General features: G+C 35.4%; 1 protein-coding gene across 1 annotated transcript in view; it reads left to right on the top strand.

Annotated features, from left to right (window-relative positions):
* The window catches only part of EIF2A (eukaryotic translation initiation factor 2A), a 37,106-nt gene extending 9,546 nt beyond the window's left edge, over positions 1-27,560 (top strand). Inside the window, exons 3-14 of the mRNA XM_081137689.1 lie at positions 4,795-4,869; positions 8,163-8,281; positions 9,405-9,504; positions 9,845-9,927; positions 12,681-12,754; positions 12,877-13,021; positions 13,212-13,328; positions 15,840-16,411; positions 20,052-20,165; positions 24,754-24,882; positions 26,524-26,589; positions 27,183-27,560. Coding sequence (XP_080993815.1) covers positions 4,795-4,869; positions 8,163-8,281; positions 9,405-9,504; positions 9,845-9,927; positions 12,681-12,754; positions 12,877-13,021; positions 13,212-13,328; positions 15,840-16,411; positions 20,052-20,165; positions 24,754-24,882; positions 26,524-26,589; positions 27,183-27,248 — 1,660 coding nt within the window. The 3' untranslated portion in view covers positions 27,249-27,560. The remainder of the gene's footprint in view (positions 1-4,794; positions 4,870-8,162; positions 8,282-9,404; positions 9,505-9,844; positions 9,928-12,680; positions 12,755-12,876; positions 13,022-13,211; positions 13,329-15,839; positions 16,412-20,051; positions 20,166-24,753; positions 24,883-26,523; positions 26,590-27,182) is intronic.
* Positions 27,561-27,990: the final 430 nt, after the last annotated feature.

Raw genomic sequence — 27,990 nt, 5'->3', positions numbered from 1 at the left:
ATATATTTTATTCTCCAAAAGAAACAATGACTGGGCAAACCAAAAATGAATCAAAGTGATTATCTATAGGGGGGAAAGAGTTATAGGACTCAAGGCACATGTCTGTGAATGAACTTTGGTATATATAGTTTTGACTTTGGACCATGTTATGTTTTAAATTTTTTAAAAATTAAAATAGAAACAAGTGAACCTTGCTTTATATTTAGTGGGTGGCATAACCAACTGATGACCTGAATAATTCTTAAATGCATTCAATAGTTTTATTATTAACAGAAAATTGATACTATCATTTTAAATTTATTGTAGGAACCAAGATTTCCAGCATAGAAATGAAGGGATACACTTGCACATGTCAATACGAACTCATGATTTTTTTAATTTTTATCTTTAGTCATAATTCCCCCCTCCCCCCTTAAAATCACTTGTATTTCCTAGTTCTGTCCACTGAAAAGGTCTAGAAGTAGTGATAACGTAGTAGCAGTGACTACCCCTGAATCACAGATTGTGACCTCTAAACACCGTTCTTCACTGAAAGGAACCAGGTCCTTTGAGAAGTGGCTGACTCCAGGTCTAGGACAGAAAATGTACAAGTTGAGCTAGAGACATCTAGTACCGGAAAGCAAGGAAGCTATAAAAGACTAATGGAGTTTTGTTAAAGGATTAGAGTCAACTTGAAGGAGCTAACACCAGCCTAAGATGTGAAAGTTTGAGCATTAAGAATTATGACTGCCCTGGCCAGCTGGCTTGGTTGGTTGGAGCATAGTCCCATACCAAAGGATGACGAGTTTGATTCCTGGGCGGGGCACATACCTAGGTTTTGGGTTTGATCCCTGGTTGGGGCACCTGCAGGTGGCAACCAATTGATGTTTCTCTCCCACGTCAGTGTTTCTCTTTCTCTCTCTCTCTCTCTCTCCCTTCCTTTCTCTCTAAAATCAATTTTTAAAAATTAGGAAAAAAAAAGAATTATGACTAAAAGGTTAAGGCATGTCAAGTATATAAACACTCTCCCCAAACCCTTCCTCCAAACTTACTGGTCAACATTAAGGATCGATGTGGTTTGCACTCTCATTACTTTGAAAATTGATCAATAAAAAGGAATCAGCACTTATCCTGCCTTTTCTGTACATACTTTCTCAGTTAATGAGGAAAACTTCTTTATAGAAGAATTCCAGTTAGTGTGAAGTGATGGGATTAGATCATCACTATTTCATAATTCTAAAGAAATCATCTGTCAGCGGTTCTCAAACTTTAGCGTGCATCAGAATCATCTGAAGAGCTTGTTAAAACACAGATTGCTGTTCTCTCCCCAGATTTTCTGATTTATTAAATCTGAGGTCAGGGCCAAGAAGTGGAATTGTTTGTTTGTTTGTTTGTTTGTTTTTTATAATCCTCACATGAGGACATTTTTCCATTGATTTTTAGAGAGAGTGGGAGTGAGGGGGAGACAGAGAGAGAGAAGTCACACTGATGTGATAGAGAGACATTAATTGGTTGCCTCCTTGCACATGCCCATCCAGTGTCGGGAATGAACCTACAACCCAGGTATGTGCCCTTGACCAGGAATCAACCCTTCCTTGCAAGGGTTGATGGTCTACCACTGAGCAACACCAGCCAGGGCAAGAAGTGGAATTTTAACAAGTTCCCTGGTAATACTGAAGCTGCAAGTCTGTGGACTCCACTTTGAAAAGCACTGATCTATGCAAATGATCATTAAAAGATGTTGAAACTAGGGGATGAACTGTAAATGGGGAACTTTATAATCAGGCTGATATCACCTAAATCTATTGATCAATTTTTATTAGATCCAGTTCTCTAGAATCTTGTTATAGAAGGTATGTGCCCAAGACTAGCCATATTGGTATTACGTTTCAGTCCCTACCCACCTTCCTGAGTCAGAATCTGAACTTTCACCAACTCCTTGGGTGATTTGAAAAGCACTGCTCTAGAAAACAAGAATCTGTGCCAGAGCTTTTGTGCTTCACTTCATTGCTGTGTGCAGTCCAAGGCATCAGGAATGAGGGGGAGAGAGAATGAGCTAAAGAAGTGAAAGCCAATGTAACACTGGGTGCGCTGAGCTGACCCCAGATTCCCAGAGTACAGCTGGGTTGCTAGGTCATGCAGAGTGTCTCTAGAGAGGCTGTATAGAACCACTGCGCATCCAACAGTCTGTTGTGGAGAAGACGGGTAAGAAATGTATCTGCGGCCACAGCTTCTCTTGGTCTGTAAGGGTTGAATCTGAATGCCAGAGCTGCCTCCTGGTTCATCAGTTGGCATAATAGAAGCCATGCTGAAATATGGCCCTCACTCCTGGAGAGTCTGAGACAGCCAGTGGTGTTAGGTGATGACATGGCCAGGACTTTTCATTGAATAGCTGATGCCTGGGAGCAGGAAGGGTTAGGTGAATCAGGAGGCACATAATGAGTCCGGTACAATCTCAGCATCACTAAGAGTAGAACAAGGAGACATTATGACATGGTACTTACCTTCTATGAAGATTTTAAAGAAAAGCTTGGGGGGCAGATGTGGGGTGGAGGGGATCAATGGAGAAAAAAGGGTACATCTGTAATACTTTCAACAATAAAGATGAAACGTTTAAAAAACCCCAAAAACCTGGTTCTAATCAAGCTTTTGGATGAATGGTTCTCAAATTTGGTTGCATATTAGAATGACCTGAGGAGCTTTTAAAAACCCAAATATCAAAGTACTGGGTATTAAGTGACAGTAAGGAGTTATTAATTTTGTGAGATGAGTGACATGGTGGTGATTATGTTTTTTTAAAATGTCCTCATCAGTTAGAGATGTATACTAAAGTATAGTGTAAAATAATATGAGATCAGAGATCAGTTTTGCTTTAAAATATTCCGGCATTGGCCCAGCTGTGTTGCTTAGTGGTTGCACTTACACCCATGATTCCCAGTCAGGGCACATGCCTGGATTGCAGGCTCAGTCCCCAGTAGGGGGCGTGCAGGAGGCAGCCAATTGATGTTTCTCTTTTTGATGTTTCTAACTCTATCCCTCTCCCTTCCTCTCTAAAATCAATATTTAAAAAAAAATATATTAAATTCTGGCATTAAATAGAAAGGTAGGGAGTAAATTAAACAAAATTGGCTATGAGTTAATAATTATTTAACCTTGGTGATAGGTACACAGGTGGATTATCATACTCTTTCTCTTTTTTTGTGTGTGTATATTTGAAATGTTTCATTTAAAAGATTATACCAGAAGAAAATAGACAAAAATTCCCAATTGCCAAGATTGAGAAAAGAAGTAAATTCTGGATACTGTAGTCTAGTAAGCGTGCCTTCAACCTTAAACACAATTCTAGAATAAGTTATTAAAAGGACAATTTATAATCATGATATAAAGGACTGATTATTGGAATCAAAATGAGCTTGCTAAAAACAAATTGTTTTAAGCTTATCTCATTTCCTTTCTGAGTAGAATTTTCAGACACATCAGAATAGAACTGAACATGATTTTGGCAAAGTATCTGAGAAATGACAAAGTTGTTCAGTTGGATGATGATAGTGATAGAGTTGTCATTGGTTAAGAGATGTGAAGTCAGCTGATTAACGAATTGATTTTAGTTTGAGGGAAGGACTATGGGTGAGCCACAGGATCTTGTTCAGAGCTCATTCAACATTCTTAATACTTAATTTAGATTATAGTTTAGGATTATGTTTTATAATTTATACATTTCATAAAGCTGTAAGGAGTAACTAGTGTCTTAAAAGAGGAAAATCAGAATGTGAATACACCTCAGTAGGCTGGAACAATAGGCCCAAACCTGAGTGGAATTGAATATGATCATTGTGAAGTTCTGCCTTAAGACTCAGAAATGATTTTCACAATGTAGGATAGAGGACACCTTGGTCATGCTGTCTCTTGTAAGAGACAAAAAATAATATTTTGGTAACCACAAACTGAGTGTAAGCTACTATTATTGTGTGATTGCAGAAACACAAATGTTTTCTTCAAATGAATTCATGCAAAGATAATAACCAGTTTAAAAGGTTATTTAAAAGTACACTGGTTAGTTCTCAGTGCACTTTTGTTTAATAATTCAAATACTTATTAGCCATGAAATTCTGATCTAATGTTTTGACTAAACATGTAGACATCAACATGTACACACATACAGCATCTGTTTGGGTCTTCACTGTTACTGGGAGATGTAATCATAGTAGCCGTCTCCAGTTGAGAGATACAGTACTTAGAGTTTTAATCATTTGATAGAATATTGCCAAGAAGTCTGGTTTTCACAGATCTGTTTTTATACAGAATCCTGCATCTGCATTTAATGTGAAGATCCTCTTGTTGTACTTTCTGTCTCCACATGAGAAAGTGATGGGAGGTACTTGTCCTTCAAATCCAAGGGCATTTCTTGGCCACTTGAGGATATTCTGTTCACTATCATCTTTTATTCAAGTGGTCTGGGGCATTCTTCACAATGTCTCCCTCTCAGTTTCAGGGCTGATTGCTGGTAACTCCACATTTGCTTACATTTTTGGGTTGTCACACAAACTAGATATTCACCCGAAAGGGCTCTTTTCCCCCCCTTAATATTGACCTGTTGGTATAAAATCAATTTCCAGCTTACCTCTACAGTGTATGTTGATGCTGCATTTTAAGAGAGAAAGTATTTTGGTAGACAGAAGCATTTTGGAATTATTTTCTAAAATTTATTTACATTCTTAGTTATTAAATTAGTAGTAAGATTGTGAATTTTTTATCAGATTTTTTGGAAAAGTATTAATGCTTGTTAATTTAAACTTTTTTTATTGTCCTTTTCAGGGAATCTGGAAAAAATTGCAAAGTCTATACCTTTAGTAAGGATGGGACCTTGTTTGCCTGGAGCAACGGAGACAAGTTAGTGTTCATTTATATAGCATTTTATGTATGTGTCTTGAATGTGAAACACAGCCAGCATTATTTGAGTAACATGTATTTGGGTGTCATTAATAAAATCCATCTTTTGATGTCATGATACAGTTAGGTGTTATCTCCAACATAACTTCCATACCTCTAAGGGTGTTAGTTTCTACTTACATGCCATGACTCATTTGAGTTATCTAGTTACTTAGAATTTAAAAGTAACATATGAAAAAGGACATTAATTTAATGCTGAATAACCGGAGAGATTGTTTTAAATAGTGCTCTAGGTCATTGGTTAGGATTTCTTAAGTTCTGCACTAACATTTAGAGAATAATTCTTGCTTGTTTACCTTAGGTTTAGGTCTCCATATGAGAAAGTAATGGAAGGTACTTGTCCTTCAAATCCAGGGGCATTTCTTGGCCACTTGAGGATATTCTGTTCACCATCATCTTTTATGCAAGTGGTCTGGGGCATTCTTCACAAAGTCTCCCTCAAATATCTCAACTTAGATATTTTATATCTCTGCTCTTAAATTGGTGACATTGTCTGCAGCTATTGCTTTTAGTTGTTTTTTGTATATAAAAGTATATCATCTAAGTATAAGTTATTCAAAAGTATGTTCAGTATCGTCTATATTAATATACATAAAATAATCAAAAGTGTGTTTAGTATAATCTATATTACATAAAAAATCAGATTACAAAAATAAGTATTTTGATTAAATGCTCAAATTTTATTAAGGAAACCAGTCCTTTTTAATTTTTCCATAGTCAATGTAGCATTTCAGTTCACAGAACCAGGAAAATGCCCAAATATTTGCTGTTTGGTTTAAAGTTATTTTTGTTGTTGTTGTTTTTTAAATAAGGCTTTATTGATATCAGAGAGAGAAAAGGAGAGGGAGAGAGAGACATAGAAACAATGATGAGAGAGTCATTGATCGGCTGCCTCCTGCACACCCCACACCGGGGATTGAGCTCACAATCCAGGCATGTGCCCTGACCGGGAATCGAACCTCAGTCTCCTGGATCATAGGTCGATACTCAGCCACTGGGCCACGCTAGTTGGGCTGTTGTTGTTTTTAACCAGATGTAATAGCTTAGTTTTTTTTAAAGGGGGAAAATACGTACATTAATTTCTAAAGTACATTTTAAGTGATTTTTACACAGTGGTAATGTGTTCTGAAGCCTTTAAACTATCAGTTTAGATTGGGTTAAACACGTGATTTTTTAAAGTTAATGCTAAAAAGATTGTGTTGAATTAGTTGACTCACTTTTTGTGACTATAAGCTGGCAGGATTAGCTTTTACAATTAAAAACATTAGTCAGTTTTTTATTTTTTTAAATTATTAAATCCAACTAATAAACTCTACTACTCTCAAATTAAGTTACAGAGTTTCCCCCAAAAATGTATACACACTTTGAATAATTGTAAAAGCAGTGTTTGTTAAAATACATTTCATTTTCAAAATGTAGTAATAGAATCTCCAGACATTGTGCATATACATTTTTGGGGTGATACCCTATATAATCATGTTGAGTCTTATCTGCGATGTTGACAGACTGTCTTAATCTCAGCCTCAATGAAAGTTGTGATATCAAATTGTCTTATTATTTATTTTACTTTTTTATTTTTTGGTGAACCTATTGTGGCTATTTGGCTTCTATTTTTTTAAATCCATATTTTAATTTATACTATTTGAGTAATGAGTTAATAGGAATTTACTGTCTAGTGGGACCTACCATACTTTTCATTGTTTGTTATCTTTTTGTGAGAACCCTAGTCTACTAGCTTAGAGTTTGTTGAGTAAATCTGTTTTTACCTTGGCAATTATTATAATTATTTTATATACATCATATCTCCAATTAGTGTTCTATTGGATTCAACTCTGAATATTTTTAATATGTTATGTCCATCTTTTCAATAGATATTTTCTGTACCTGGTTTTAGCATTTATTTCCTTAAAGTGCTGTGGTCACAAAGATATGTAATGTTCCTGGAGCAAGAAAAACAGATATAGTATATGTGGTCTTTGCTGAGTTCATGGTTAACTACATCAGAAGCTATAGCTGATTTTTCCTTAAACATTTTTTTTTTTAATAAACACCCTTCATTAAACTAAGAATAACTATTAAAGTTTATCAACTACAAAAAAGAAAGCTTCATGTAATTCTAAAATGTGTAATTTATAGTGACTTGTAAAAAATCTCATGTGTCTGCTTTAAAACAATAGTGGTAATTTTGTATTCTTACCCATTTCTGCTTGTCCTGACCCAGTGTACTCAAACTTGAGTAGAACAAAGTAACTTTAAACAATTTCTGGAATAAGAAGGACTATCTATTTTTTTTAACCCCAAAGCGTACATAATAGCAAGTCACCAAACTGGTTTTAAAGGTTGACTCTGGCATGTATCAGTAGTATGATCTTGGACAAATCATCAAATCATTTAATTTTTCTAAGCCCCAGTTTCATTGTTTGTAAAACTGAGGTGATAATACCTATCTTATAAGACTGTTGTGAGGATTAAATGAGAAAATGTATATAGAGTGGTTAGACCAGACATTGTACATCGAAAACATACAAAAAAATGGAAACTGCTTTTATTTTACAATTATTGTAATCTTTGTCATTGTCATACCACAATAATTTTTACAGCCTATCTTTTGGAGGCTGCTTCTGAGGTTTTAATAGACATCAAAAGTCTCTCTGCTGATTTCCTCAGCTGCTACTCCAATTTTAAAATATCCCTTTTCTGTACTATGTGAGAACTCAGAAAGAAGGCAGCTTTCTATAAGCCAGAAAGAGGGCTCTCACCAGGATCCCAGTCTGCCAGCACCTTGGTCATGTACTTCATAGGCTCCAGAACTTTAAGAAATAGACGCCTGTTAGTTAAGCCAAAAATAAAAACTGAAAAAGGGAATCAGATATACTTTTGTTTTAGCACCTCTCTCTTTGGTTTGACACATCTCACCTTGTCTTTAGGTTAGCTCTGTTCACTTAAAGGCCTGTTTCCTTTTCAGCTGAAGGTGGAGTCATCTATTGTGTCTTTGTACTAATTGCATATTATTTCTCAACACCAGCCTTATATAGGGGCCTTTTGGTAAAATGTGTACTTTTTTCAGTTAAGGTGTTTATTAGATATTTTCTAGAACTAACCAAAAATGGATTTTTATGAAAAATAGACACTTAAAGAGTGATCTGTATTTGAAAAGAGATACGAATATTTTTTATAGTGCTGGCTATTGTGAAACAGTATTTCGTTGCTGAAGTAATTTCTTTTGAAACCAGAATAAATATTATCAATGTCACTAACAAGGGACTACTGCACTCCTTCGACCTCCCGAAGGCAGTTTGCCTTGAATTCTCGCCAAAAAACACTGTCCTGGCAACGTGGCAGCCTTACACTAGTAAGTATTTTCCAATTACAAAAATATTCTAATAGGCCCAATTCAGTTCAGGGAAAAAAGAAAGTTTATAAGCTTATAAGAAAGTAATTAATCTTTATGAAAGTAAATAGTGTGTGAATATTCTTCATCAACAATGAATCTTGTATTCCTCAAATATAATGTACTTTAAGTAATTTCAAGGTATAGTAAGTTAGTGAAAAGATCCATCATGAGATAAGAGCAAAAGAAAAAGCCAGGGGAAAATTTAGAAAGTAAATAACCACTGGATAGAGAAGATCTCAAAACTTAAGAAGAAGAGTAACCTTTAAAATGAAAAACATTTTAAAAAATCATTATAAGTGAAAGAGGAAGTACAGTGGAAATGTGTATGGTATGACAAAGCATAGGACATGATATGCCATTGTCTAAACTATTGGAGATATTGTAATAATGTTATGTGAACATTTTATGTAGCTGTGCTTCATAGATGAGTAATAAAATAAGGGGAGTTGGAGTTTATTTTAAGAAACATGTTCTATATTCATATATATATTGTTTAAGAATTCAATGAGATGATGAAAACAAAATACCTCACACAGTGTCTGGCAGATGAGTACTCAAAGTTCTCTACTAAAGAAAAGGAAACATGTTCTAATTATGTGGTTATTGTTAGGTAAAATATGATCATAGTTCTGTGTTGGATTGTATACCTCCTGGGTTTGTTCTTCCGAGAGGCATGAACTCTAATGAATCTTCTTTTTCCAAGTAGATAAAAGGGAAATTGAGAATCATGAGTGATTTTATATAACTGTGTGTGTGTGTGACTTACAGATACCAGTTTTCATAAGATAATTTAATCCAGCAAACCATGTAAACCTTAATAAACAAGAAATCTCTTAAGTATTCTTAAAATTCATAGTAATGAACTCATTTCAGAAATGCCAAACTTTTGCTCAAACAGCTGGCATATTGTTATGGCTTTAGGAATGGATGAGTAAATCCCCAATTAAAGATAGTGGGAAAAGTTGATTTAAAGCAACTCTCTTGCTTGATCTGTATAGTCTTGTTCAAATTGTTTCTAAAAGTGACATCTTTTTTACTTGTTAGGAGACAATTACTATAAAAAATTTCATTTTTATTGCAGCTTCTAAAGATGGCACAGCTGGGATTCCCAACCTACAACTTTATGATATGAAAACTGGGACATGTTTGAAGTCTTTCATCCAGAAAAAGATGCAAAATTGGTAAACAAATGTTTTAGAATACTTATTATTTACAAAATATTTTAAATATATTCATTGTATAATATTTGTTTCTTTGATATTGGCTTAGAAAATAACTTGTCAGACCAAAATCTAGATCTTTAAAGATTTTGTATGTGGGAATGTAATAAAAACTTGATCTTTCTTTTGTCTAGTATTTTTTCTGTTATATGTGCTGACTAAAACTATTAGTAACTGACTTAACATCATATTATAAGTATTTTTACTTAAATAGTAAGCAATATCACAAACTTTAACATAAGTTTACATGTGATGTTACATTCTGTTTAAAATTTTTTAATATTCTTTCTTTTCACTATAGGTGTCCATCCTGGTCAGAAGATGAAACTATTTGTGCCCGAAATGTTAACAATGAAGTTCATTTCTTCGAAAATAACAATTTCAGTATGGAAAGATTTATCAAATAATTTTATTATTTACTATAAATGTATATAGTTTTTATTGCCTTATATGGTATCATAGAGTTCTCTAAAATACTGTTAATATAGTAATATTAATAGGTTGCTATATACTTATATACATAAACATAAAAGATATATTAATAATTACTGTTATATTCATTTGAATAACTTATAAATGCTAGTGAAATTTTATTACAAATTTTCTTTTATAACAACTTTTTATTACCTAAATTTCTATTAAACTAAGACATTTAAATGTCTCTTTCTGAATTTATTTGCTATTGAAATTCTGTGATGCAAATGTTTTATTGTGTAGAATTTCAAATACAAAATTAGATGCCTAGTCCCAGTAACCATCGACCCATTTCCAGTCCTATCTCACCCGTGCATCTGCCCATCCTCCGTCTCTTAACTCTGCTACAGCAAATCCTGGATCATATCATTTTACCAGTAAATATCTCAGTATGTATCTCAGAAGATTAGGACTCTTAAATTTTTTTTAACTTAGCCAAAAGACCATTATCCCATATTATAAAATATCTGTCCAGTCTTAAATTTCTAATAATCGCAAATGTGGCAATTATTTTAAAACTCAAAATCCAAATAAGATTTCTCACATTGCAATTGATTGATATATCTTTTAAGTTTCTTTTAAGCTACAGGTTCCCTCTCCATCTCCTTTTTCCCTTTTGCAGTTTATTACTTAAAACAAGATTACTTGTCTTATATATTTTTCATTGTTTGAATTGTATCCCATCCTGTAATTTAACTTGTTCATCTGTTTCCTATAAGTAACTAATTTGGATCTAGAGTTGGTCAACTTCAGCATCTTCTTATCTGGGAGAGATGGGTCTAAGACTACATCATAAGGCAGTATTGAATTCTTTTATCAAGAAGCGCATACTGTCTTACTGTCTTTGATTTTGTAGGGTTAGCTGATACTGACGTTCAGTGCCTAGGTCCATTATTTCATGAGTGGTTGCAAATTGGTGATATTCTGATTACCCTCCTCTCCTCTCGTTTATTGGCTGTACTGCTTCTATAAAGATATTGCTCATCTATCTGGGTACCTAGTAGTACCATATATAGAGGAAAATCAGGATAAATATTTTTTCCTTTTATCACTTGAAATGAGTTCTTTCTCTAGTAATCTTTTTTTAAAAAATATATATGTCTTTATTGATTTCAGAGAGAGGAAGGGAAAGAGAGAGAGATAGAAACATCAGTAATGAGAGAGTCATTGATTGGTTGCCTCCTGCACGCCCCCCACTGTGGATCAAGCCCGAAACCCAGGCATGTGTCCTGACCAGGAACTGAACCTTGATCTCTTGGATCATAGGTCAGTGCTCAACTGCTGAGCCATGCTGGCCAGGCTCTAGCGATTTTCGTTGCAACCAGTTAGTACCCCCCCATCTTTATCAACCATAAATCTAAATATCTATGATGTGTTTCAATCCATTGCAATTACTATTCTTATTGGTGCTCAAATTACCCCACCATTACTCAATTAGTCTTTAATGACTTTTTGCTATATGGTAAGACAAGCTGTTCTAAGACTGTCTTGTATATTATTTCCTGTCATATACCTAGGATCAGTCAATTCTTGGAGCCACGGATTCCTTTTAGTGGAAAATGGTACTTAGAGACCACAATCTGGATGAGGGGTTCTTATTGCTACTGTGTTGATCATTGTTTCTAGGCCGTTCTCTTTCTTTTTTTAATATCCTACATCTGTATTGCCTTTTGCCAACACCAGGAATCCTGGTTCTCTGGGATTTCATCTGCTTTGTTTCACATTAACCACATAGTATTCTTAGAATAGCAACACCAACAGTAATACCAATAACATGATTACTGAAAATAATTTAAAGTTTTGCAGTTTCTTTTGTCCTTAGAGTATACCATTAGTGATTATACACCTTTGAGTATATTAAAATAGAATAGGAATTGGTAACTCCATTCACATATACCAAAGGTGGCATGCAGGCTGATTTTGAGCACCATTCATATAATCGTTATAACTATATTTCATTTTCTTGTTTTTGAGGCTCATTCCAGCCCCCACTGATTTGGGGTTTGCTTGCTGGCTTATCTTGCTTGCCATTTTGTGAGCACGCCAAAAGAAGGGGGTGTAGTTTGGCAGTTTAGTGTACTCCTTTTGATGAATAGCTATTGATCTCTGAGTTTGAACAAAGGAAGAGTAACAGCTCTTGATCCTGTTAACTAGTGAAGCAGTATTGTTTATAACATGGGTTCTGACTGCCTGGCACAGAGTTAGTACTCAGTAAATGTCAGCCATTGTTACTCTTGTTGTGAGCATTATTGTCATGTAATTGGTTACAGAATATCTGTATCCACATTTTATATTAGCAGGCTAAAGTTATCTTTCCCACCTAATGGGCTCTAAAACAACTTTATTTCAGAGGTTGAAGAGAACTAACATTTATTGAATACCTACTATGTGCTCTTAAAAATCAGCCACTGAGAATTAGGTGTATAATCTCATTACTTGCCCAAGCTCACAGCTAATAAGTGACTGAGTAGGAATTTAAGTTTAGGTCTTTCTGCTCCCACCCCATTGCTTTTTCCGCTATGTTGCTCTGCCTCATCTACATGAGACGACAATGAGCAGTATTAGTGTATAGTTATACTAACCTTTTAAAATGCATTCAGAACTTAACATCACTATTAGCATCTCTCATCAATCTTAACACCATTTCCTTTTTTTCTTCTTAGATACAATTGCAAATAAGTTGCATTTGCAAAAAATTAATGATTTTGTGTTATCGCCTGGACCTCAACCATACAAGGTAATGGCTATGTTTTTGTTTGTTCATGTGGGATATTATAAGATTAACCTTTTTCTTAGTTTTTAGCCCATCTTAGTTTATATGCTTCAAAAAGTTAAATGATCCATGTCTGTGTATCTTAGGTGGCTGTTTATGTTCCAGGAAGTAAGGGTGCACCTTCATTTGTTCGATTATACCAGTACCCCAACTTTGATGGACCTCATGCAGCTTTAGCCAATAAAAGTTTCTTTAAGGCGGATAAGGTTACAATGCTATGGAATAAAAAAGGTATGATAAATATGTTTTCTCTCATTTTCTTTATCAAGTATTTATTTAGACTTTATTCCTATGTGTATAGAAGAAAAGTCTCAATGCTTATTTAATGAAAATTTACATGGCTGTTACTTGTTTAATATATTTTTTATCGCCATTAGGTTAATTTCTGTTTTAAATCTAATTAAAGTTTTTACTGTTATAGCTACTGCTGTGCTGGTAATAGCTAGTACAGAAGTTGACAAGACCGGAGCTTCCTACTACGGGGAACAAACACTGCACTACATTGCAACAAACGGAGAAAGTGCTGTGGTGCAATTACGTGAGTATTTCAGCTGTCTTCCTTTGATAAAAACAAGGACTTTAAAAAAGATGATATAATCTAAATTGTCGCTCAGATGATAAGACAAGTATTTTATAACCTTTAAGATAAAGTTCCTCTTGATTAAGAAACTTAAAATCATCTCCAGATGTACCTGATTTTGACAAAACCCAGTTAGTTGATTTAGTTATGCTAGTGCTTTAGTAGGAAGCTTGCTGAGTGAAGCATTTCAGTTGCTGTAGCTCTTTTGGGACTTATTGAACTTACTAGGACAGTAAATTGATTTAGTGAGTTTAGCACTATCTTCAGAACTGAAGAATGGTAGCACTTTATCTTTTGTTTTGTTGAGCTAAATTAACTGTAGAATAATACAGTTTTAAAATGCTCACAACTCCCTAATTTTTTCATGTTGAATTGAACATGTAAAGAAAACTATTCTTGTGAAAAACTGTATAAACTATTGAAGTGAGAAACAAAACAAGGGTTACTCCCCGTTACACTCTTAGTTACCGTTCTGAAAGATGTATTCAGTGTAACTGATCAAAAGATCAAGTATGCAGCTTTAAAAGGAAGAAACAGAGTCATCTCTGCTCATAGATGAAGTCACAGTACAAACAACAGCCACTTAAACATAATAGAAGGAAAGATTTCACATATAGCAACAAAATACAAGAAATAGTATATGTCTGATGGTCAGTTTCTCTCCAAAATGATCTAAAAATGAAATTTAAATGCCAGTAGATTTAACTAGGTAAGCTGATTCTAAAGTTGATATTGAAAAATAAACACGCAAGAATGTTTTGAAAACTGCAAAAGAAGAATAGGGCAGGGGGGATTCTTACATTACTAGATATGAAAATGTAAAGCAGTCATAATTAAGACACTTTGGTTCTGGCTGGTAGGTAGACAGATAAATCAGTGAAATAGAACCGAACCCAGGAAGACATCCACACTTCTATAGCTGCTGCTGTGTAATAAAGTCAGCATTTGAACCAATGGTGGAAAATACTGGTTTTTTAGTATGTGGTAGGGGACAACTGTCTAGCTATTTGGAACAAAATGTTAATAATGCTGCCTCTTCACCAAAGTAAAATCCAGTTGGACCAAAAAATTATACCTAAAACTACAGAACTAGAAGCAGATATTTGAGGTTTTTTTCCTAATCTTAAAATGGAAAAAGACTTTCTAAAGGCAGAAGTCATGAGGGAAAAGGGATAAATTTAAATATATAAAACTTATAGATGTCTACATTAGGGAAAGAAAAGAGTTCATAAATTAAGCAAAACAAAAATTGGGGAGAAAGTTTTTTTAGACAGGCAAGGAATGAGTGTAAGAAAAAGTGAGTTTTGTTAATATATCAAGTAAAGCAATAGACAGTAAAACATGGTCTACAGAAAAAGAAATGAAATTATATATAAATATATTTAAAAAGTGCTTAGTTTGTAATAAAAGAAATAGAAAGGAAAACACGATACAGTTTTCACCTTAGTAGGTTGGCAAAGGTAAAAATATGAAACCACGCAGCATGAGTGAGAGTGAGGGGGAACTCTGTATTGTCAAATGTTATTGAGAGTGTAAATTGGTACAACTTCCTTGAAGGACATTTTGGTGGTATGTCATCCACTTAACTGTATTTGCCTTTTGACCAGGCAATTGCACTTCTACAGATGTGTTTGTGAACGCTCAGAGGGTTTGTAATGGAGCACAATGCTGCTGAAAAAGATGAGGCAGATCATAATGCACTTCTGTGGGAAAAATCTCCAAAATAGAATAGTGAAATGAAACAACAGAGGTTTAGAACTTTGGGGATTTAGGGATGTGTTTAAGAGAGAGAGGCTTAACTGCAACAAAAATATTCTGAAAGCACATTCAAGAAACATAACCAGAGATGCCCTGGCAGGTGTTGTGCGGTCAGTGGTTAGAGCATCGGCCCTCGCACAGATTTCCTGTCAAAGGCATGTACCTGGGTTGCAGGTTCAATTTCAAGCTGCAGTTGGCATGCATGTGGGAGGCAACCAATTGATGTCTCTCTCCCCCTCCCTCCCTCCCTCCCACTCTCTTTAAAAATCAAGGGAAAAAATATCCTCAGGGGAGGATTAACAACAAAAAAGAAAAGAAATATATCAGAGGGTTGCCTTTGTGTAGAGGGATTTATTTTTGTGGCATGTCTATTTATATAGTTTATATTTTTATTGCTATGTGCATATACTACTACCTAGTTCAATAAAAACTAGTTGTTAATAACTAGTAGTAATAACCTGTGCTAGTTATTATTTATTACCAAAATGTAAAAGAAATTAAGATTTAGTAGGGATTCTTGAATAAATTTATGGTTATACAATAATTTTTGTAGTATATCATGTAAAAGTTATTTTAATTTTAACATATCATGAAGTTTGGGGTTTTTTTTATTTACTGTTTGACATGTTTGAGTAGTATGATTATAATTTGTGCTAATAAATATTCATATAATTCTTTATTGCTAATTTGGGTTTTGTATTATTTTTCTAGCAAAAAATGGCCCCATTTATGATGTAGTTTGGAATTCTAGTTCCACTGAGTTTTGTGCTGTTTATGGTTTTATGCCTGCCAAAGCGACAGTTTTCAACTTGAAATGTGATCCTGTGTTTGACTTTGGAACTGGTCCTCGTAACGCAGCGTACTATAGCCCTCATGGACATATATTAGTCCTGGCTGGATTTGGAAATCTGAGGGGACAAATGGAAGTGTGGGATGTTAAAAACTACAAACTTATTTCTAAACCAGTGGCCTCTGATTCTACATATTTTGCTTGGTGCCCAGATGGTGAGCATATTTTAACAGCCACGTGTGCTCCCAGGTTACGTGTTAATAATGGGTACAAAATTTGGCATTACACTGGCTCCGTCTTGCACAAGCATGATGTGCCGTCAAATGGGGAATTATGGCAGGTGTCTTGGCAGCCATTTTTAGATGGAATATTTCCAGCAAAAACAATAACTTACCAAGCAGTTCCAAGTGATGTGCCCAGTGAAGAACCTAAAACTGCAACAGCTTATAGACCCCCAGCTTTAAGAAATAAACCAACCACCAATTCCAAACTGGTAAGTCAAGTTTTACTACATTGGTGGAAAAAGGTTTTTCAGGGTGTGGAGTTGTTTCTCAGGCATGTATTGTTTCCATAAGAGCTTTTAGGCCCAGTTTGCCAAAATGTTTGATTTTTCAAGGCAAAACTAGTCTGGATATTCATGTAAAATTTCTCAGTTTCTGAAATACTGTTGCTCAAACAAAACATTTGTTGTTGTTAGGCCATCAGTTCCCACCTTTGCTGTAAAGTTATGACCAGAGTATTGGTTAGATTCTTATCTGCTTTAAAACGTTAGCATTTCAGAGCTCAGGAGAAAGCATTTATGAAAGACTCCTAAGTTTCTGTGGTGATGTTAAGGAATAAAGTTGCTCTGTAAATCTTTCTGTTGTTTATTAGAAAGGTGACAATACAGTCGGCATAAGCTGGAACTGTTCCAAGTAAACGGAGATATACAGTTACTTAATTCCTAGGCACTCAGGGAAGTAAATACTTTAAGTATTCCTATGCCTTCCTTGTGCCACTCCTCACCCTCTCAAAAACAAAAGAGCAGCCGTCCTTCTCCTAAAATAAAGCAGTGGTCTGTAACTTCTTCAAATGTTCTGTTGAAACATTTTTGTTGTATTATGTTATTTAGTAAATGTATATAAAAACTTATTTAACCAATTAAGCCCTATTTATGATATTTTTATTAGCTTAAAAAAGAAAGTATATTGTAGTCTTTGGATTTGTCCCATGTATATTGAAATTTTTCTTACCTAAGGTAAGAACAGGAATAACCTCAATGTAAGATAGCACAAGAGGAAGAAATTCTGAAGTGGTGTATATTTTTATTCTCTGAGCCATAAAACTAGTTTGTTTTGGTGGAGGAAGGTAGAGAAATTAATGTAGAAAGATTGTACTTTGAAAACGGTGGTAAAACTAGGTAAGAACTTCTTAAAACCAAGATTTTTAAACATTTAAGATTTTCACTAAGTTTTTCCTTTTGTATGTGACATGGTATTTATGTGATCCTAACAATCATTTCAGTCAAAGTAACCACTAAGGAGAAATTTTTGTTTGTATCTAATTACAGAAATTAGGTAAATGACAAAGAAAATACTGTCAAGAAATTACTAGAAACAAAGATCTTCTAGTTGATAGCTTCACAAAGGAAGGAGGTTACATAACAGAAAGAACTAAAAAAGTGTTGGGGTTTTTCCCCTTGAAGAAAAAAAATTACTTTTTTTATAAATAAACATTTATATAGAAATTATACTTAAGGAAATATTTATTGGCTTTCAAAAAAATCACTATGGCCCGGCCGGGCGTGGCTCAGCAGTTGAGTGTCGACCTAGGATCCAGGCGATCGGGGTTCGATTCCTGGTCAGGGCACATGCCCGGGTTGCGGGCTCAATCAATGACCCTCTCATCATTGATGTTTCTATCTCTCTCTCTCTCCCTCTCCTTTCCTCTCTCTGAAATCAATAAAGATATATTAAAAAAAAAAAAAAAATCACTATGTGTTCATCAAAACAGTCACATAGTAATTGATATAACTCAAGAAAAACTTTATTTTGTTTATTATTATTATTTTTAATCCTCACCCAAGGACATGCTTAGAGAGAAGAAGCAGGGAGAGGGGGGAAACATCAGTGTGAGAGAGAAACATTGATCAGTTGCCTTCTGTACGTGCCCTGAGTGGGGATCAAACCTGCAACCTGGGTAAGTGCCGTGAGCGAGAATCGAACCTGCAACCTTTCAACCAACTGAGCCACTCTGGCTGGGCGAAGAAACAAATTTTATTAGTAAGAATGAGATTATGTACAATGGGCACATACTACTAAAGCCAGAAAAGCCCATGATGTATAGGAGCTGTGTGGATTTTTGTTTATTTTATCTTAAATGAAAGTCTGTCAGTGGCTACGTGGTGCTCATGGTGTGGGAGAGATTTGTAACTCTCTTATTGTGTCATTTTTAATTGCTTTGTCATTTTTTGAAGTTCTTATGAGTAGAAACTTTCTGCCAAAGCAAGGTACTATAGAAGAGCCCACTACTAAAAGGATTTTGATGTATAAAACAAATGTTCAGCACATTTTAGTATATCTTAACTCACATCGCACTCAGAGTGGAGACAAAAAAAGAGGTGACAGAGACTTTGTCCTCCAGGTTTCTCTGTTCTACCAATGTGGGTTTTTATATACAGGGTGGGGCAAAAGTAGGTTTACAGTTTATATGGAAAATAACACAATAAATAATAATAATAATACAGGAATAAACTCTGTTTCGAGTACTCACAACTGTAAACCTGCCTTACCCCACCCCGTGTTCAGTTGCTTCACGTAGGATGTGTATGCATGCAGAACTTCGGTGCTCTGAGATAGTTAATGCAAATACTAAGATAAAGTCAGGACAGTTTCCTACTCACTCCCCTGTCTCTCGAGTGTTTGAGGCCTGCTCGTTTCCTCAGAACACTTACAAGTGGAACACAGATCTGAGATCTAGCACTCAAGAAACTTCATGAAGATCTGGTCCTTTTGATGTGCTAAGTATGATAGAGTCTAAGAGACAGTTAACACTAAGATAATAGCAGTGTAGAGAGAATTAAGTAGTAGACACATTTTTTTGGTTGGGGTGAGAACATTTCCGTTCTCCTCTCCTCAAATTTCGATTATACAATACCGTGTTATTTACTATAGTCCCATGTTCTACATTAGATGATCCTTGGTCCTATACTTTCCTCACCCTCTTTCTGTTGTGGAATGTAGTTGATAGGTGGTTATATAAATATATAGTGATGGAAATGATTGTCTGTTTTCATTGTATAATCTGACAAGTTACTTAGTTTTTCATAGGCCAAAAAACTGACAGACTTTCATTTAAGACAAAACAAACAAAAATCCACACAGCTCCTGGATTTAAAATTATGCAGTTACTTATTCCTTCCTATTGGATCTATTTTCTTGACGTCTGTTTTAGTTTTTCTATTTGCTTTTATTTTTAATCTTCTAATCTCTGTAAAGATCTAAAAGATAATTCTTAATGCTAAGAAAAAAAATGAGGAAACGGTTTCTGTTGGCAGTAGTGAGATCCAAAAAGATTTCAGAAGAAACTATTGTTGGTACCTAATTTACTTTTATAAGAATCATGTGTCATTTTTTAGTAGTACTAAAAAAAATTCCAGCCCTTGCTGGGTGCACAGTGGGTTGAGCATCATTCCATACACCAAAAGTCAGTGGATTTGATTCCTGATCAGGGTACGCACCCAGGTTTCAGGTTCAGTCTCTGGTTGGGGCACATGTGAGAGGCAACCAATCAATGTTTCTCTCTCACATTGATGTTTCTCTGTCTCTCTCTTTTCCTCCCTTCTTCTCTCTAAAAATTAATTTTTTTAAAAAAATTAAAATAAATAAATTCCATTGCTTACACAAAATTAAAGTGAATTTTGCCGTGTCTTATGTAAGATGTATCTGTCAACTAATAGGAAGGCCCTCATTAAATCCACCCTGACAGTTGGAGCGCGCCTACTGCTGATCAGAGTTAGAAATATTCTTTGCTGGTGACTTTAAATTTGATGAAATAAGTTTATCCCATACTAGCAAAATTTGTGGTATATATATATATATATATATTTAAACATAGACTCTATTTCAAAATCATTCATTTTACATTTTCCGTAGCACGAGGAGGAACCACCTCAGAATATGAAACCACAACCAGGAAATGATAAGCCATTATCAAAAACAGCCCTTAAAAATCAAAGGAAACATGAAGCTAAGAAAGCTGCAAAGCAGGTACGCGGGGTACTGATGTCTTCAAAACAAAATCTGCTAAATTAGCTTCAAGCCTTCAAGTTTCGTTGTACTAAAGTCTTAACTGTTACGTTGTAAAATGAAGTTGGAGTTAGACTTCATCAGAATGTCTTTCTTTTGTGTTTGACTCTGAATTTTTAAGTCTTCTCATGTATATAATAGGAGATGAAGGAAACCGGATCTGACCTTAAAACTTGAAACCCTGATGGGATTATGTAGTATGTTGCTTGCTAGACCTCTGCAGTTAAGCCTTTGTGAAGTTAGGTATAGTTTGCTTTCTTGAAAATGTGTTTGTTAAGAGAGACCAAAAAGCGCATGACTATAAAGCCATTTTGTTACTCAGTATTTCATTACTATAGGAAACTATTCAGTTGGGAATCTAAATACCAGAACTACCCAAACAAATGGAATTGTTCTAAAACAGTTTTTTATATGATTTTGTAGTTGAAAAACCACACCAGTGTAACAATTGACAAATTGCAGTCTTGTATGGCTTATCGTGAAACCTGCTGGGCTGGGACTCTGGTTAGTGAAGTCATGGTAACTACATATTTGAGATTCAAACAATGTGGTTTTGCTGGTAATACTTGAATTTTTTTGACAATTCTAGGTTGCTATGGGTTTTGGAGGCAATTAACTGTTTTAAGCTGTAGAATTGCATTATACAACATTCTGCTAAAATCCTGGCTTTAACAAATCAGTGTACTCTTTTGTTGTTAGTAGATTTCATCCAGAAATATCTTTCAATAGCTCAGGTTCAAGTCATTCTGAGCAAAATAATCTACTCCATGTGTTAGACTTGTGTAAAAGCAGGACTGTCCTTTCATCATTATGGGTAGAGACACCTCTGCTGGCCCTGAATGTTACAAGTCAGTAGTATCCTTATAACTACTAGTAGGTAACATTCCTTCTTTCTTTTTTTCTAGCTAGTATAATTGACAAATAAAATTTTTAAGTGTGCAGTGGGGTGATTTGATATACATATACATGGTGAAAGGATTCCCACAATCAAGTTAATTACACATCCATCAACTCACACATTTACCTTTTTGGGGAGGTGAGAACATTAAGTTCTACTCTTTCAGCAAATTTTAATGATATAGTACAGTGCTATCAGCTGTAGTCACCACGTTCTACGTTAGCTCCTCAGACACTATCTTCTAACTGAAAGTTGTATCAACGCCTTTATCAATCTCTACACTCTCCCGCCCCCAGCCCCTTGCAACCACCGTACTACTCTCTGTTTCTGAGTTTAACTGATTTTAGACTCCACATACAAAGTGATACCATGCAGTATTTTATCTTTCTCTGTCTGGCTTATTTCATTTAGCATAATGCCCCCAGTACACTCATGTTGATGCAAATGACAGGATTTTCATTTTTAAAAAATATTTATATATCACTTACCTTGTTTTTCATACCTTGGCTATTGTGCATAATGCTACAGTGAACGTGGGAGTACAGATATCCTTTTGAGATAATGATTTTGTTTCCTCTGTTATGTAGATATATACCCAAAAGTGGGATTGCTGAGTCATATGGTACCTCTGTTTTTAATTTCTTGAGGAACGTCCATACTGTTTTCCATAGCAGCTGTGCAAGATTCTTTCTAATAGAGACTTAAAGACCTTCTGAAACCAACTCACCTTAGAATCTATTTTATAAATATTTCTTCCTTTTATCAGATATTTTATCAGATATCTGATAAAATTTGTGTCGGGGATCATGGAATCAGTGTCTCTTATTTATAAAAATCAGTATTAAAATATTTGGACTTTCTTAAAGAAAGCCCTTGTGGCTTTTTTAAAAAAAGCATTCAGTGCCATTCATGTAAAACATACCCTCCCCACACCATACAACTATGTAGTCACCCACATGTGTTACATACCAAAGATAATACCATTAATCCATCATTTATGGAGTTGATCTTTGCGTGTTTTCCCAGTGATGGCAAACGCTGGGGGCATAAGTTTTCTACTTGCAAGATAATCCTTTTCAGTATGCTTTTTTTTTTTTTCTTTTCTGTTTTAATTTATCTTTATTGTTGAAACAGTTTGCATTTTTGAGACAACTGGCTAGAGTTAGTAAAAGTTATGACTGTGTTATAGAACAAAGTAAATGGTCCATGACAGTATCACCTTGACCACACTTTCTCAGCCCTGGCTCCAAATTAAGCAACCAAAGATAAAGGAGTCAGATGTATATAATCTAACCAAATACTTTTATAACTGGTGATGGTTTATAAGCTTATGAACTGTACCAAAAAGAATTGAAACTAAAAATTTAGTTTTATTGTATACATACCCTTTCCAGAGAATGACCAGAATTTAAATATAATAATGCAGACATTTTAACTTATTGTTGGTATTTAAAATATAGAAAATTAAATTTCATATTTCCCTTAACTTTAATAGTTGTTTTACATTTATAACATTAACCTTCCTCCTTAGTAGAAAAATATTCTCAACTTATTACAAACAACTGAATTTTAAATATTTTAATCTGATATCAGAAGTGAACTTTGTTAGCAAAGTATCTCTCTTCTCCTTTATCCCTCTTCTCCTTAGGAGTAGAAACGAAATTGTTTCTTTCTGAATACTCTGTTAAAATGCTCAGGAATGTGTTTCCCCAAAGAAGATACGGAGTTAATGTTTTTTCATTGGAGTATACAAAAGAGTGCAACTAACGTGACTGAAAACGTGATTTTGTACTCTCTAAACTCTCGGGCACACATTTTTCAATTGGAAATCTAGGAGTGACACCCATTCCGTGTCCCCCTGGGATGCTTTGGGAATTCACAGTATTCTGCCCCGAACTCTGAGTAAGAGGTTTTGGATTCTTGGGGGTCAGTGTATTCCACCGGGAACTCTATGAAGGAGCAGAAGCCCTACCTTGAGGGCAGTAAAGACTTAAATAACTTTGTTCCCCTTTGTCAAAATATATGTCTTGTCTTAAATACAGAAGGAATATCACTCCTTTTCCCTTCATTTATTTAGCGTGTGCAGTAAAGCACGTGTTATGCTGGGGGCACAAGTAGAAGAGTAAGCAAGGAAACCTCAGGTGCAGTCTGATGGGGGATAGTGCACAGGGTGTTCAGTGGGGATACATTCCACATGTGCAACTAATCCGGTCTCTCGGGAGATGGAGAAATTCGGGGGAGGCCTAAAGGATAAGTAGAATCAGTCAGGTCCCCTGAAAGTATTCTAGGCACAAGGAACAGTCAACAAGAGTAGTGAACACAAAGGCTAAGAAACAAGAGTTTATAGCACTTTAGGGGAAATAAATGTGCTTCAGAATCAGTGGTTCCTTGGTGAGAAGGGATGAGGCTCGAAGGGTCATCAGAGGCTGATCATGTTGGGACTGAGCTAGACTACAGATGCTTGGGGTGCCCGTGTCGGGGCAACGGCACAGCATCTCTGGGCCCTGTCCCTCCTCCTGGGCCTGTGGCCCCCTGCACTGGGCTTCTTCCTGCAGTGAGACAGAGCTGAGCCACCTGGTCGTGGGTGAGGCAGTGTGGCAGCCTCTTCAGGGGCATCTCTGGCCTCCGCACCCTTCCATCAAATCTGCCACTATGCCTTGTGTCCTATGTACGAGTCTCCAAAATGCTTTTCTTGTGACTCTGCAAGAACCCATTTCCAGACTGGTCCAGCAGACCTGCCTTGGTCCCATCCATGTTCAGCAACAGAATGGTGCCCAACACAGGGAAAAAGTTCTCCATGGCACTTTGTTAGAGAGTTCAGATCAGCTCATCTGATCTGATGATAGATAAATCTCCGTAGGACTTGTCCTGTAGCATCATTCATCACATGTACTTGATCGTGTGTACTATCATTTTGGAGGATATCACAAGAGTGAAATTTCAAATACCTTGATTAGAAAGGCCCCCTCACATTGCCAAAACATTCATATAATGGCACCTCCCAAAATATCCAGAAATTTTGAATGCTTATTGGCTGATACAGAAACCTCCTAGATTTCTCTGCTACGGTCATTTCATTTCTTTTCATTTGTTCTTTTATATTCTTTTTTTTTTTTTTAAACATATCTTTATTGATTTCAGAGAGAGAGAGAGAAAGATAGAAACATCAATGATGAGAGAGAGTCATTGATCGGCTGCCTCCTGCACGCCCCCGACTGGGGATCGAGTCTGAAACCTGGGCATGTGCCCTGACCAAGAATCGAACCCTGAACACCTGGATCCTAGGTCAACGCTCAACCACTGAGCCAACCCTGGCCGGGCCTTTTGTTATATTCTAACATATTTTTTAATTCTTTGTTATGATACTTTAAATTGTAGATCTAGCAAAGTGTTCCCTATGACAAATATTATAGTAAAAACCTTTTGGGTATCGTTATACTATGATACCTTTTTAAGCTGCATTATATTTATCATGGGACAATGTCGCATACTTTGTGAGACCTTCAGTTCAGACCCTCTCTTTATATAAAATGTAGCATAAAAGATAAAATCACATTTTGGTTTCTGCATTTTATATACCAAGGCTGTTTTGGTTGAAATACTTTAATGTTTTTATTTTAGAAAATTGAATTTTGAAAATATTTCTTGCAGGAAGCAAGAAATGACAAGAGTCTGGATTTGGTACCTATACCTGCCCCACAGAGCTCCGCACGAAATACTGTCTCTCAGCCAACTTCTGGAGACCCTGAGGTAGACAAAAAAATCAAGAACCTAAAGAAGGTGAGAGAATTAAATGCAAATCAGATGTGTTTATTGAAAGAAATGCACGACAATTCTATTAAGAATTATTTAAACACCTAAAGATAGGCATCTAAGAAGTTTATAGCAATTCTCATTGTTGCTTTCTCACTATGAAATACTGTAACAGGGATGATTTAAGTTCTATTCACAATCTTCTAATGCCTATTAGTCTTTTTATTACTGATTTTGGAGTAATAAGAAATAATGTACATTTGTACAGAAATGTGCTGAACACTTTTATACTTAGTATTTTGTCAGACACTTGTGAGACAGGTAGGAACAGACCTTTGCCCCGGTTTTAAAGATGAGGAAACAGAGAAGTTGATTAGCTCGTCAAATTGCAACCAGTTGTGGAAGTAAAATTCAGTTGCTAGAGCCCTTCCCAGGCCGCACTATTAAGTTTCTCTCAAAGCCAAAGATGTGCTCTGGCCAGTTTGGCTCAGTGGTTAGAGCTTCGGCCCGAGGACTGAAGAGTCCCCGGTTCCATTCCAGCCAAGGGCACGAACCTCGGGTGCAGGCTTGATCCCCGGCCCTGGTTGGGGTGTGTGCGGGAAGCAACCAGTGTACTGTCTCTTTCCCATCTCCCTCTCTCTCTCCCTTCCACTTTCTCTGAAAAGCAATGGAAAAAAATGTCCTCAGGTGAGGATTTAAAAAAAAAAAAAAAAAAGCCAAAGGTGTCATCCAGGTACAGTGAGGTGCTAAAATAAATGAAGTTGGTGATATATTTACATACATATATGTGTACATATATACACATACATAACATTAATTAAAAGCTTGGAAATATTTCACCAAGCCCTATATTATTATCCCCCCCCCCCAGAGCTGGAGCATATTTATTTAATTAATTAATTAATTTTAAACTTTGCAATTAAAGTTGACAGTCAATATTATGTTAGTTTCAGGTGTGCAGCATAGCAGTTAGGCATTTGTATAACTTATGAATTGACTCTATTCCCTATGCTGTACTTTACATCCCCCTATATTCTTAGCATATCTCATTCTATAGTTAATTTTTTTTTTTTTCCTTTTAAAATATATCTTTATTGATTTCAAGAGAGGAAAGGAGAGGGAGAGAGAGAGATAGAAACATCAGTGATGAGAGAGTCATTGATCGGCTGTTTAGCCCACAACCCGGGCATGTGCCCTGACCAGGGATCGAACCCCGATCGCCTGGATCCTAGGTCGACGCTCAACCGCTGAGCCATGCTCGGCCGGGCTATAGTTAATTTTTTAAAATAGTTTACCTTAGCATTTTAACAGCCCATTCTTTTCTTTTTTTAAAATATATCTTTATTGATTTCAGAGAGAGGAAGAGAGAGAGAAAGAGAAACATCAATGATGAGAGAGTCATTGATCGGCTGCCTCCTGCACGCCCCCAACTGGGAATCAAGCCCGCAACCTGAGCATGTGCCCTGATCAGGAATCGAACCGCGATCTGGATCCTAGATCAGTGCTCAACCGCTGAGCCATGCCTGGCTGGGTTTAATAAATCCCATTCTTAATACAAATGTAAAATAATTGATTCCCTTTGTTCAGGTTTCACATTCTATAACTGAGTTGTTAAGAGGGAAATTTGCATCTAAAATGCCTTGTTTTCCCCCCTCTTTACATTTGCAGAAACTGAAAGCGATTGAACAACTGAAAGAACAAGCAGCAACTGGAAAACAGCTAGAAAAAAATCAGGTCTTTTCTGCATTTTTAATTTGGGCTCATAGTCATGACTCTCCTTGCCCTTTGTGTTATAAGCACTTGTTTAATTGGGTAAAAGAGCACATAGATTTTAAAAACATCTTTTGGAAATTATGTCATATTTCTTAATGTTTTTACTCTTAAACGGAAGGATAGAGGGAGACATGATGTAGATCACGGTGAATGAGAAAGTCACTATTTCTAAGAGGTGTGTTAATGCTATTGCAGCTGAAAATAAAAGCATTTTTTATGTTAGACAAATAGAAGGTTCTTTTCTTTCCTGTATCTCAGGTTGCACTGCTCTGTTTCTGCCCTTCATCCTTTCCTCAGCACTTTTAAGCCCAGGTATAGAAGGGAAAGTTTACTGGACCTAAAGGAATGCAGTAAGACAGCTTCTGTACTTTGCCCGGATTCATACCAGATAACAATTAGAATGTTTCCAATCTGCACTTTTAAATCTGTGTTTACCAGTGGATCCGATAAACTGTCAGCAATATTCTGTCTAAATATTTTCTTCTTTGCTATTTTGGCTATAGAGCCAATAATTATTTCCTATTTAATAACTTTATTGTTTTAAACTTTTCTAGTTGGAGAAAATTCAGAAAGAGAAAGCCCTTCTCCAGGAGCTGGAAGATTTGGAATTGGGTATTTAAGGATTCAAAAAAAGCAAGTTGGTTACCAGAAATCAGTGGAAACTGGTGTAACGGAATGGTCATGTGCCCACATGTAATGTTCATCTCTAATTTTAACCGTTTTTCAGGATTCTGCATATATGTGAAATTATTTAATAATGCCTATTAAAATTGATTTTTGCAGCCTGCATCCTCTATCATGTTAACATAAGATATAAAAAAGAGACACATGAATTTTCTAGCTAAGCTTGACAGATTGAAAGACAAATGTCATTGTTTTTTAGGAGGAGACGGTATTTATCATTTAAATGAATAAAGACATTTTAAATTTAATCAATTTTGGCTTTGATATAAGTTTCTTACTCAAGAGGTCCTTTATTAACTTAGAAGGCAAGTTTGGGAAAATTGCCTTTGAATATATAATGTGGCTTTTTTTATCCTAAAATATTACTGTATTATCAAAACTTTAAATAAATCCTTAAAAATCAGGTTGTAGTAAATGTGTTAAATTGTTTATACTTTTGTATTATTTGAAGTAAAGTTTTTCTTAGTTCTAAAGTAAATATAGACTTTAAAAACAGAAAATAGTACAATATTTTATTTTGATATTTCAAATAATAAACCTAGTGATCTGAGGATGCGATAAATACTTTCCACATGTGACCTATGATTGTTTTGTTTGTATTTTTATATGATGAAAAAAAATGACAGTGATAATCCAAGACATTTGACTATCAAAAACAATTCATATTTGGTTTTGGAG

The sequence above is a fragment of the Miniopterus schreibersii genome (assembly GCF_964146895.1).
Source record: "Miniopterus schreibersii genome assembly, chromosome: 5".
NCBI classification, from domain to species: Eukaryota; Metazoa; Chordata; class Mammalia; order Chiroptera; family Miniopteridae; genus Miniopterus; species Miniopterus schreibersii.
Note: the sequence above shows the minus strand (reverse complement) of the source record. Positions and strands in the feature narration are given on the sequence as shown.